General features: G+C 35.7%; 1 protein-coding gene across 1 annotated transcript; it reads right to left on the bottom strand.

Annotated features, from left to right (window-relative positions):
* Positions 1-3,504: 3,504 nt before the first annotated feature.
* Positions 3,505-4,452, bottom strand: LOC101426592 (olfactory receptor 52A1-like). The gene has a single exon (XM_004480091.2). It carries the CDS (start codon positions 4,450-4,452, stop codon positions 3,505-3,507), a length of 948 nt encoding a protein of 315 aa, XP_004480148.2.
* Positions 4,453-13,994: the final 9,542 nt, after the last annotated feature.

Here is a 13,994-nt window from a genome sequence, read left to right as displayed (position 1 = left end):
AATTACTTTTGAAATTCCAAACAGGCAAATGGTTCCTAAAATGGATCTTATTTCTCCAGATTTTATTTTGTTAATTCTAGACCTTTGGGCCTTAAGATGTCCCACAAAAATGTCCTTAATCACCCACATCTTCCCCTTCTAGTGGCCAAGGAAATACTTAAAGGCTTTCACATTCATGATAATTCCATTTCCATTTTACCACCTCCACTGCCTCTTCCTTCCTCTTCCAATTATTTTCATTCTACCCTCCCATAGAGTCTGGTGGCCTAATCAAGAGAGGATACTATCATATGATCTAGCTACCATAGATTCTTCCATGGGAATGTCACATACTCTATTGTGGGATCCACAAGGAGATGGTGCCTCTGTTCTTCCTGTTTCTAAAGTATTGCCAGATTTTGCCTGGAATAAAGGCTGGCTGGTGAATCCTAACTTATTTTCTGATCCCTTAAAGAAAATTCAAATTATTTCCCTAGGGCCAGCAGAAGAAGGAGATGATAAACTAAAACTGGTGAAGGCCAGCAATAGCCATAAATTTCCACAGAAAACTTTCCAATGTTACTGGTAGAACTGCTCAACCATACTAAGATAAGGTGGAATGGGCAAAGGCCCTCTTCCACTGATGCCTCCTGATTTCCACTGATAATAATAGCATAACTTCTCAGAAGTAAGACTATATTGTCTCAAAAAACAAATTTATCAAATGTGGTCTTTCACCCTTATACTGGCTGGCATTCTGTTTCTATTTAATCTGGGTGTTTGGACTTGTGTAGATCCATGACTCAACCTGACCTTCTAAGACTGCCCCTGGAGGACAAATAGTTAACCTGTTCCCAAAAGGATTGAATTTTTTTTTACTCACAATACCTAAAACCATTACTCATTTTTCTCAGGTCTGCTTATCATAGCATATTTTAAATCCTAGAAGGATTTGAAAGATGGATCCCTCATCCTAGTACAAAAAAGAAAGACCTTATGTTGCGTAAACATTGTTTCATGCTGCCTTAGTCTCTCATAGGTATTTAAATGTGCTTCCAAGAAACAAGCTATATTTCTAAATTGATGGCTCAGCCTTTGTAAACTATGCCTCAGATAATCCCCAAAAGCTAACAGAGATGTGTAAATTGAGCTCCTTGATCCAGAGATACAAAGATGGCCTTCCAAATTACCCAAATTTACTTTAAAAACACAAAAACTAAAACTAGAAGCCTAATTATCTTTAATGGATAGGCACTTGAGACGGATCTCCTGGACTAGGTTAACACCAATCCATCCCAACAGTTCATTTGGAGATGACACCCCCTCAGACAGCATTGACCGAAACAATGAGATCATCATTGGAGATGACCACAAAGGTCATGACACAAAAATCTCCCCTCTTCTTCATCCCATTGTTTACAGGAGATTGCCATACTCCTGGATGTGGTGATTGTGGCTGCTGGAAATACTAGCCTGGCCAGACAAACCCAAATTGCTAGGGCCCACCAAAAAAAGTCAGCTACATGCACCTACTTTGCCCAAAACGCATATATGAGCCTAATTTAGTAATTTAATAATTACATAGTTTCATTATACTGGGCAGGCCTCCAAATCCTATAATACCTAAGGAAAGATATTCCTATTTTCCATAATATCATTAAATTATTCAACAAATACCACTAGTTCCTAAAGTTTCTGATTTGTTTCCTTGGTAATTATCAAGTCAATGGACTAATTGGCTTAGAACTGGTTTTCAGGGACTACTCCTCAAAATAATGGGCCTATGTGTATTTTTATTTTAATCAGATGCCACGCCCATATTCTAAGTAACTTCATTCCCTATCCTTTGCTATCTAGTTATCCTGTATATGAATGTCTTCTCCAGCCACAGCCAGGGCGTCCCTGGATTCTTATACTTATGATGATGATGTTGACACACAACAGGGCCAACTGTGTTAACCATGCTTTCTAGATTCTGTAATTGATATTTAACATCTATAGATGCTCCCAGGTGACCAAGCCCCACCTATATATCTTTTATAGCTAGATAATAGTAACCTAGCTTGCTTGCAAGTAAACAACCTCAAAATTGCAGGAGTGTCATTTTCCATTATAGCCAATAAATACCTCATTAGTGTATACCTACCTAAATCTTTTAAGTTTCCCTGCAGAAACCACAATAAAGTCTTTTACTCAGTTCTATTCTAAATTTCTCTGCTTAAAGATGGACGCTGGTTCTTTGAAACCCCATGTGGTGAGCTGTATTCTCCCCCAGGGAACAGAGAGAATAATAAATCACTGAAACTCCTCCAGTTTCTTTCTCTCTTTCTTGATCTGCATATAACTTTACCATACCAATGGTGTGAGCAAAACACTAACCAAGAGGTAGTATGCACAATGAAAGACAGGCTCTAAATCCACATCTGTGAATATTCTAAACACTATCACCAGTTTTTGCCACCAGTTGGCTATAGTATTAGGCCATAGTCACTAATCTCCCTGAAGTTGTCTTCTTCAAACTGCTCTTTAGATTTATTTCTATTTAAGATTTCTAAAAGAACTATCATTCTGAAAGTCGTTGAAATATTTAAAGCAAAATTTAATTTAAGATACGGGTCTAAAAAACACTTTATATGCACATTTTCTATATGTGCACATATCCTATGGGTGATTATTTCAGGATGTTAGATCCAGGGAAACACAAAATTAACATTAAAGCCATGAGTATAAATAGAAAAAAAATAGTTGCCTTTACAAAACTAATTATATATCCTGCAGTTATGTTGTAAAAGTTGTTTCTTTAAATTTATTTTACCTGCATATCAGATTGAAGAAGAAAACCAAGTAACTATGTTAACCACTAATAATTTCATATTCACTTCATCCTTTGTTGACAATCCTTATTGCCCTAATGTGTCTCAAATATGTGTTAACAACCTTCTTATATTTATATATGTATTATGCTGTATGAAATATGCTGTGGAAAATATAGTTATAAATGCATTTATGAGTGTTAAAAATTTCAATCCACATAGTGGATCACAAAGTGAAGGACTTTAAAACATCAAAGGTGATGGTAATGATGGTCATAAACTTGAAATGAAATGAAAGTGAAAATTATCTTGGTTCATATATATCAGAATTATAATACATTAGACTGAGTTTCTTATGCAGTAACATCAATGCCAATGATATTTTTAAGAGAACCTAAAATTAAACATTTTATTGTGCTTCTAACAAACTTACTTCACTGAAAACTGATTAAACTACAAACAAATCTTCATGATTTCTCACTATACTGTCATCTTTTAACTGAATAATTATTAGTTTTCTATATTCCAAATAATTCTCTATCCATAAAAATTGAAATTGTTTAATAAGAAATCAAAGCCTTCCTGTCTTGAATGTAAAACTACAGGCTCAGTTTTAGTACAAAGTCAATTTTAGAAAGCACATATTCTGACCAAAAGCAAGGTGATTCTCAAAGTTAACTTTGTTAGTGAGAAGAAATAAGTTGAAAGGAAATCAAGAAGGGTTTTTTGAGTGGAAAAGCTTGGACACTCGATCTCTAATCTGTTTGGTCTTCACTCTATAAACAAGAGGATTGAGAAAAGGTGGGAGAAGCAGATAAAGGATTAACAAAAGAATATGGATGTAGGATGGGTTCTGGAATCCAAACCTGTGTATAAAGAAGGAGAAGAAAACCAGGAGATAAAACTCAAGGAAGATACAACTGTGGGCAATGTAGGTGTCAAAAGCCTTGAGCCTTGTTTCTTTTTGAGGCAGGTTGAAGACAGCTATAAAAATTTGGATATAAGAGTGTGTGAAGAAGATGATGTCAAATCCAAGCACACTGAAAGCCACAAACCATCCAAAAATCTTATTTATCCAAACATCATCTGCTGCCAACTTCATAATGGCCATGTGCTCACAGTATGAATGGGAAACCACAGTGGTCCAGTAAAATTTGAGCCAGCATTTGATGAGGATGATACATGTAGCTACAAGAAGGGCAGCCCTGAGTGTCACCCCAACCCCAATCTGAGTAAGAAGTTGGTGGGTAAAAATGGTTGCATGTCTCAAGGGATCCCAGATTGCCACATAGCAGCCCAGGGCCATGGTCAGCAGAATACCTGACTCAATACACTGAAAGGTGTGGATGAACCACATCTGCAAGAGACAGACTTCAAAATAGACCTCTGCTAGATGGAACCAGATGCCTAGCATTTTAGGTAGGATGCATTTGCTGAGAGCAATGTCTGTTGCTCCAAGCATTGCCAGGAAGAGATACATCGGCTCATGGAGGCTGCACTCAGATTTGATGATGACCAGGAGCAGGGGATTCCCAAATAGAGCAAAGACATACACAATGCAGAAATGAATCCCAATCCAGAACTGCACAGACTCCAAGCCAGTGATCCCAATCAGTGTCAGCAAGGAGGCCCTGAAGACTGTGCCATTGAGTTTGAACATATTGGTTTACAGCTAATTTTTAAAGTTGTCATATATATTAGGCTTCTCTCTTCTGTTTGCTGATCTTCCCTAGATTTATAAAATCAGAAGTTGTGGTTTCAAAGGGCATTTTGTCAAACACACTCATTTACTGATGGAACAATTACATCTCATTTTCTAACTCTCGGTAATCAAATTCTCTCCCTTCGCCATAAAATGTTAACTATAATTTTAGAATCTCTTAACTCCTTTTCTCCCCCATCCCCTATTCCCAGAAACAAGTGACTCTCTTCTCCTTTTCCTCGTTAATTTTTTCCTAGTTATATTCTGATTCTTTGTTTATTGACTTTCCCTCACACTCATGCATTTTAAGCATATTTAATTGTTCTTTATCTACTGACAATTTTTTTTTTCATATTTTAGTGCATTTTGTTTTACCAAAAGCTGTGCTCTCCTCCTGATAACATTCTCTATCACTTCTTTTATTTATGGCTATAACCCTGACATGAGTCACTAAGATTAGCCATATTTAATAAAATTTATGATTTTTCAAATTGAAGCAATAAGCATTTTGCCTCCACTTTTCTGGGAAAAAAAAATCTGACTCTATTAACCAAACAAAATAAACCTTTTCAAGGGTTCCTCTCAATTGATGTGCTTACATTGTTGGACATTATTTTCTCTTTAAATTAATCCTTTGTTTTTGTTACCACATTCTGTTCTAGTTGTCTTCCTGTCTCAAAATGGCCTTTCTTGCTTTGTCTGACTCCCTTTACTCTGTTGACATCATGAATTCCATCAACAACTATGTTCACCATTGTGTTTCTCTTTCTGCTCATTTATTCTGTTCTCTAGTAACACTAGTCTGTCCTATAGCTTCACTAACTACTAACTACAGATAAATAAATATTACCTCTCCATAAATCTACCTTGATCACAGGACACATATAGCAAGTGTTAGATTTATACCTTGAGAGAAAACAAATATTGGTTGATTTTCTACTTCTAATGCTATAGGTGTGGAAAACATCATTTTACAATGACTATGTCTGTTTGGGAAATTCCCTCATCTTCCAGGAGGAGTAGTATAAAAACTCATTTGGGCCTGAAATTCAAATATCCTTTTCCATTCATACAGTTACTATATCACAGTAGATTTAATACTACTATAAAGAGATCTTTTATTGTGTATAATTGCATATGGAAAAACATAAAAATCAAAATAAAACAAAAATACCTCAATTGCTCTAAAAAATTTTCATAGTATACCATTCTCTAAAATCCAGTCATATATTCTTAGACACAATTTCAGCAAGTGTTATTAACATTATTTCCTTAAGTATCTTAAGGAGTTAACCACTTACAAGTAAAAGTAAATTAGAATTCTGTAAACTATATTCGATTTTTCTAACTTTTCTTTTATACTTTCCTCTGGTTATAATCTTGATTCTTTTAGATTTTTTCATGCTCCTGTATCTTTACCATCATTCAACCCTCAGCTCAAACATTGCCTACTCTATGAAGCATCTCCTATTAGCATTAGGAATTATTCAAAATTCCTCCTTTCTGTCATAAATGTACGGCAATGACTGCTTATTAAATGAATGCTAGTGACAACTAATTATTTAATCTGCATTTTATTTTTCCACATGGAAAATATGCTGATTCAAATACATTTTTCTCTGTTCCCAGGTGTATATCTGCATGGAGAAGAGAACATAAGGATTAGGAAAAATAAAGAACTAGTAGAGGAAAAATGCTAATAATATTAGTATCTCGAAGCATGAAATTCCTGTTTTTCATTGCAGCATTGCTTTCATACATTCACCTGAGTTAGATTACATACATATTTTAGTTAAAGATCTGAAAAGATTGTTCACAGGTGAGAGAAGAAAAAAATGGAGAAAAATGCTCACAAAATCAGAAGAAAATAAGTACCACTTGTTTACACTCTTATGTCCTATGTCAAATCCTGATACCTGAATTACTATTTTCCCTTTAAGAATATGCTCAAAATGGCTCTTTATGCAAAATTAGAAGGAGCAATTATACACACTCCCCTTAGATACTTTCTAAACTTTATCTTGATGTTAAATGCATCTTAAATCTCCAACCCTTTTGTGTGCATATACGGATATATTAGTGTAGCAATACATAGAGTTAAAAGAAAGCCTTTCCAATGAGACAAATATAGGACAAACATAGAACGTGCAGTTGGTCAAGACTATGATGGAATTCTCATGAGAAATGGAAGAGTGATGAATCATCTCTCTAGTTCAAACAATTTAATCTCTCTCCCACCACTTTTAAAATTTTGATATGGGGATTGAACACATAAAAATAAATCCAAGGTCTCTTGGTCTCCACTCTAAATCTCTCTGATTCCTATTCCTACCACTCAGTTTCAGCAGAAGAAATACTGATCTTGGGCTACCCTTTAGGCTTGAGCTAATAACAGGCTAAGAGATGCCATTATTTACTAAAGAATAAATATTTTTGAATTTGAAGTTGATGCATGAAGAGGAGTTAAATTCTACTTCCAAAATATTCTGAGATTCATAATTTGATTTCATGATACTGAGAAAGGGAAGAGGAAATAGAATATCCTTCCCACTAAAACCCTTTATCTATCTCCTTGTACCCATGGAATTTTGCACATATGTTTTTTATTTACAGAAATCAATCTGGTGGTGGTCAATTTTGAGCAACTGATATTATACAAGTCCCCATATCTGGAATCAACTACCCAGTCTTCCATATGAGCTGGCTGAAATATTTTTATTATGGTTATAACTCAAAATATATGGTAACTAATATGTGGCTAGAATTCAGTTATCTGGGAAACTCTTATCTTTCACTTTTGTCTTTTGATACCCTAAATACGTATTTCTAAAAGGGTGATCTAATGAATATAAGGAATCATTGGAAAAAATATATATAACCTTTTAAGATTTCATTCTACCTTCAAAAATAGTATACTCATTTGCCAATTTTTTATGTAAGTCCAGCCAAAAGTTGCTTTGGCAATATTTTCATATTTCTAGATATGACCTTTCTTGCATAAACCATATCGAAAAGGCCATGCCCAAAATTTTCTTTCTCTACTTATTTATAGTGCAGTAAGAAATTAGAGATACTCTGAAGCAATGCATTGGATCCTTTCAGGGTTTTTTGACTGATTTCCCAACCGCAATAACATCCCTGAGGTAAACACAGCTGTGAAAACAAAAACAAATTAATTTTGTGCTGTATTTAAGGTTTTCTAAAATCAATTTTTATTATGTAGGTATATAAATGGGATTTTTATAATGCAATTACATTTATTTCTACATATTTCAATAGTTTACATATTTAATTATATGGCCTTAAAGAATATGAGTAATACATACATATACGTGTATATATATATATATATATATACACACACACACACACACAACATATGTCACTGATGAGGTTAGGTTTTGTCTGGAAGAAACAAATGTGTGGGTAGCGTGGGTATAGAAGAGAGGAATAGAGAGGAACCTACAAGCCTTAAATTGCTAGTGTAGCATGGGAATCTAGGAATACATCTAATCTGTTAAATGGTCATTGGTTCTGAAAGTGTTTTGTTTTTTCCCATATTCAGTATGCAGTATCATTTTACTATGTCTTTCCTTAGGATATTTATCTAACTGAAATGAATTTTCACTTTTTCAAGAGTGAAAATCATTCCCCTTAGACTTAACATTGAAACACATTCTACAAAATGTCTTTACTTACTTTCCCATTGCCAACTCAGTAAACTACCAATAAATAAAAGTATGAAAAATATAATTTATAAAATTATTTCCTGTTATCATCATCCAAGTTAGAGTTTGTCAGTATGGCCATAAATCCATCAAGCCATGACCTGAGTAAGAACCAATGATTCTATAACATATACCTCTTTTAAAGAATGCCATGTACATACCACCCAGGACATTTGGGAAAATAGAAGTTCAGGCAATGTTTTGAGTTGATCATTATATTTGGGCAGAATTTGGCATAAATGAAAAATATAATAAAAAGCAAACATTTGTATTAATATTTAGGTGAGATAGCATCTAAAGGTAAATGAATAAACCTAGGCATTGTAAATGAGAACCAGCATAATCCAGAATTTTCAAAATGATGTTATCTTAAAATTTCCACCAAGCTCAAGGAAAGCTCAGTTGAAGAGGTACAAGTTTCTGGGCTGGCAAGATTAGCCCTATAGGATTTGTTTTATCATTTGAAGATACTGTAAGGGTTGGAGAACCAGGATTATTAAGACCTTACAGCAAATTCTGGAAATAGAGCACACTGTCAATGAGATGGGCCTTTTCAATGTGACTTCCATTATTGGGTTCTACAGCATTGTGAAAAGAGATGACTCAGATCTTGTCTCTACCTCAAGGTGGTTTCCATCTAGTGGAAGCCAATGATATAGACACAAAGAAAGTGCACAATATTAAGGTTTTAAATCTTAAATCACCAGGTAACTTGGACTAAAGTTATTGAGAGCATAAGACACCTTCTGAGTTAGACTCGAACCCTTTCTGCTTTACCAGGCCTTGATAACCACGAAGTCACTCGTTCTGTTTTAAGAGAAAGTAATGAAGTGTGTTGTGTGAGCCAGATGAGACCTTGCTCCACTCCGCAGACTCCCAATTTGTGTTGGTGGAGGCTGCAAGTGAAAGTGTTTGCTGGGACTCTTCCAGGCTAGAAGTTCCCTGGGATTGTATAGAATGGATAAATGGCAACATTTTCCCTCCAGGCAAAAGCACTTTTCCAATTTTAGAGGCATGAAGAATCACTGCATTGATTAAAAATTCAATACTTGCTCAGAAAGAAAAGATAAAACATAAACCCAACAGGAAGAGATATTACTAAAATTCTGAAGAATATCTCTCTTTAAGTCTCCATTTAGTCTAATATCAAGAAAACAGTTTAAATAAGTTTATTTATTGTTTCTCCCTAAACCTCACTTTGGTTTTTCACTGAACCCCTCCATAAATTTTCTCTTTTCTGACCCCAGAGAAATTAGTCTCCTTATGACAGTTAAAATATAAAAAACATATATAACAAGGTTTTTTAAAGGCATAAAAGTAAAATCTATTACATTGTTAAAACATTGAATTCTATATTTTAGTTAATTGTTCATAGTTAATTATGCACTCATCTGTGAACTACTTATAATATTGGTTCTCATCTTCATATGAATATAATCATTGACCAGTGCAATATAAAAATTGTTAGGAAATGACTCTTTTATTCAAATCACAATTTCTCTTTCTTCTGATACATTTTCAACAAAATTTTCAATGAATCTTTTCTTACAGACAATTTTAACATAGCACAAATAACTTTCATCTTAAGTTGTTTGAGAATAAGTTGCCCATCAGATACCCTATCATTAACCCCAAATTCTTTAGTGTGTATTTCCTACAAACGAGGACATTCTCCTACACAAATACAATATAACCATCCATTAGAAAATTAATATTGACACACTACTACTTCTAATTTTCAGACCATACTACTTTCTACAATTGTGTTATAAATGCAATTTATAACATGAGAATTCATTTCAGAAACATATGCACTTTGTATTCCTATCTTTTAGTTTCCTTCCCTTTGGAAATTACTCAGACTTTTCTTGTTTTATATGACCTTGACATTTTTTAAAATTACAGGCCAGGTATTTAATAGAATATCCATAAGTTTGGGTTTGTTTGATGTTTTCTCATGATTAGATGCCAGTTATGCAGGAATGGATATGAGATTCTGTTCATCTCATGCACCCATTCAGGTTGTGCATGATTTGAATTTTTCCACACCTATTGATGTTTACCATGATTATATGATTAAGTTGGGGTCTGCCAAGATTTTCCAGTATAAAGTCACTCCATTTTCCTTTGAATTTAATGAGTATTTTGATAGAGACTGAAGCTATGTAAATAGCCTATATTTATGGTTTCCTACTTCATTCAATAGGTGAGAGTTACTACCAGTTTTTTAATGTTCAATTTATTCTAGATTCGGTCAGTGGGAAATCAGTAAAAGACAAAAATGCCTGAAAAAAAAAAAAGGCTTTTTCACCCTTTGCATTTGTTTCGTTCATCATCCTGGGCATTTCCTTGCTTTTTTGGTAAAATATAACATGCAATGCTCATTTTGTACTTTCCTTAGTCTAGTCCTAATATCAGTTTTTCAAAGGAACTATGGTCCTTAGTAAAACAGATCACTATTTTAGAAGCTAAGAATTTTATGCTAGATTGGTCATTTCTACTCTGGATTCACTGTTCCCAGGCAGTCTCAGTGGATATAGCTAGGGTATTAAAAATATATTTAATTCTCTATGTACATATTTTGAAAACCCATTGTACACAGTGATAACTTCAATTCTATTAAGAAAAAAAAAACAACAACACAGGTTTAATTCCAGCATCTGCCTTTTGATGAGATCAGAAACCTCTATCTCCAACTGTGAGAAATCTACTTCCCAATAATTTTAATATATGTATTTATGTGGTCAATATTCCTCAATATAATCACTCTCTTGTTGCCACACTGAACACTCCTCTGTGCAGAGGCCCTCCTCACCCAACAGGGCTTCAACAATGAGCACAGAGCTACCCTGACCATCAGTTTCTCCTCACTCTACTTCGGTACCTGAACTCTCCAGATCAAAATCTCTCCTCACCTTCCTCAGGCTTTGACCCCTCACAATGTTACAGCTCATACCTGAAATGCCTGCTCATCCTGCGTGCGCTCTGACTAACCAGGCCAAGACATTCCACACATTGATAACTTCCTAAACGTGACCCCTCAGCTCTCATTCTTAGGGATGCCCAGTTCATTCTACCTGATCTCAGCTATCCCTATTCTCCCACAAGACACCTCTCATTCTCTTCAAAACCTTACAACTCACACTCAACTTCTATTTCCTATGTACACCACTCTCCAGTAATTCAGGTCATCTTTCTAATTTTCTGGTCCATTGCTTATCCCCTTCTCCAACATACAGAAGCACACACATACACAAACACACACATAAGATGATAGAGTTATACCTCAGAGATATTGCAGATTTGCTTTCAGAATACTGCAATAAAGCAAATATCGTAATAAAACAATTCACAAAAATTTTTTGGTTTCCCAATGCATATAAAAGTTATGTTTACACTATACTGTACTTTATTAAGTGTACAATAGCATTTTCTCTTAAGAAAACAGCATACATACCTTATTAAAATGTGACAGAACCACAAAGTGAGCACATGTTTTGGAAAAAATGGTGCCTGTACACTGGTTCTAGGAAGATGTCACAAATCTTCAGTTCGTAAAAGATGGTATCTGCCAAGCACAGTAAAGTGAAGAAAAATAAATGAGGTATGCCTGTTATATAGAAAGCCCTAAGGACCCTGTCAGAGCCCAAAGGAAAAACAAGCAAACAAACAAACAAAAAACAATAAAAACTATATGCACATCAATTTTCATAGCGACATTATTCACTATTGCCAAATTTGGAACCAACCCAAATGCCCATTAACAAATGAATGGAAAAATGTGGTTTATACATACAATGGAATACTACTCAACTGTAAGAAGAATACAGCACTAACACATGGGATAACATAGATGAATCCTGAGGACCTTATATTGAGTGAAGTAAGCCAGACATTGAAGTACAAATACTACATATCATCTCTGATATAAATTAAACAAATCAAGCTGTCTCGGAGAGCTAGAAACTAGAAGATAGGCTTACAGGAAATCAGGGAGGAGACAAAGGTGGTGTGCCAACTTCCACATGGGCGAAGTCTATGATAAATTAGAGATAAAGTAGTTGTGCAGGGAAGGGATAAGACAGGGGATTGGGGTACTATTGGGTTGGCCTTGGCAGGCTTGAGGGGGGCTAGGGTTGGGATTATGGGTCAGAAGGTCCAAGGAATTGGGGGGAGCGTTGGAGGGAGCAGGTGAACATGGGAGATTCTTGGGTATGTGACTGAAACTATAATGTTGAGAAAACTCTTTAGAAAATATAACAAAGATGAATTACTGGTTTAGGGTGTTTGATGGGGGGCATCTGGTAACTGGGGCAGGTTTCTAAGGAGTGTATGAGTGCTCATCTTTTCATAGTTTGTTGCATCAATGTGTGGAGACCCACTCAATGGCCAAGAAGGTGGTATAACCCCATCCTGGGGAGGACTGATCTTCTCAGAGGGCAGGTGTCTAGTTGTCAAGCCCTCAGCATTGTTGCAAGTATCCGTGAATCTTGTCCTTCAAGCAGTGGTTGTCACTGTAGGCCCCGAAGGGAGGGGGAGAGAGGAATAGAGTAGATGGAGAGAGGATAACTGGGGGGCAATGAACATGTTCTGCATAAGCCAGAAATTATGGATACAGGTCATGTTAAATTTCATCAAAAATTTATAAAATTGTATAGTCTAATATGTAAACCTTAATGTAAACCAAAATATAACCAAAAATTTATAAAATAGTCCAGTCTAAAATGTAAACCATAAAGTAAACCATAATGGAGCCATGGTAAGTAGCTATGTTTCAATATCTGTGTATCAGTTGCCACAAACTTAACATCCACATGTAAAAAGATCACTGCTGGGGAAGGGGGAAAAGGGTTTGATGTTAGGTATATGGGAGTCCCTTACTTCCTCTTTGAAATCCTCTTAATACCTTTTGAAGTTGGAAATACCCACCAATGCAGATGACCCAGATTATGTTAGATTCAAAACAAAATCAAGCCCACCTGGCTTAAGCCCACTCTTAAAAGATAAACCCTTGACAAATCAGTGGAAATCAAGCTAGTTTCCTTTTTACATCTATAAATAATATGTTTTCCCTAGAATCCCAAAGTTACTTCCCCTGTTGCAAGTGATCTGGTTTCCTTTCCTGGAGCAAACTTTGGTATCCTGAATAAAATGCTGTAGTCTATAGACTCACTCTACTCTTATTTATCTTTCAAAAGCTTGAAGGCCCCAGTGAGATATGGAAGGTGTCAGCTGGGGCTGTGGGATGAAGGAACCAGCCAAGTGAGCTGCCTATAAAAGAACCCTCTGCGTCTGCTGCCCCATTGTGGAGAATCCACATCCCCCAGGTAACCTCTTCCTGTATCTGAATTTACATTGACTTCAATTGCCTTTTATCTGCGACTTTTACTTACTTTTGGTTTGCCTTTGCTTTTCAGTTCTGTCCTTAGACCTTCCATTTGGTTTCACTTCATTTCTCCCTGAGCTAAAAACTAGCTCTTTAATTTTTTTTGTCTCTCAGATACATAGGGTTTGGGATTCCACAAGGCCCACTAAATGGACTCACAATCTGGTCCAGATGCCGAGCGCCTTGCCCGTCCTCACTCTCAGTGTAATGAGCCTCTTTCTCCACCCACAATGCTGCCTGTGTTCAGGTCCAGACTCTTTCACTCGCAGGGGGATACTGCTATGGTCAGAGCAGTCTCAGAGTGGCTGGGGTGGGGGTAGGGAAACAAGATTGGTAGTTGGAGGTTGTTAGAGGACAATCTGCCTCCACAACAGCTTCACTTAAAG

This window comes from Dasypus novemcinctus, chromosome 10, assembly GCF_030445035.2.
Source record: "Dasypus novemcinctus isolate mDasNov1 chromosome 10, mDasNov1.1.hap2, whole genome shotgun sequence".
Taxonomy (NCBI): Eukaryota; Metazoa; Chordata; class Mammalia; order Cingulata; family Dasypodidae; genus Dasypus; species Dasypus novemcinctus.
Note: the sequence above shows the minus strand (reverse complement) of the source record. Positions and strands in the feature narration are given on the sequence as shown.

Excerpts from the sequence above, each read along its gene's own strand:
- LOC101426592 (XM_004480091.2), bottom strand. The coding sequence starts at position 4,452 with ATGTTCAAACTCAATGGCACAGTCTTCAGGGCCTCCTTGCTGACACTG.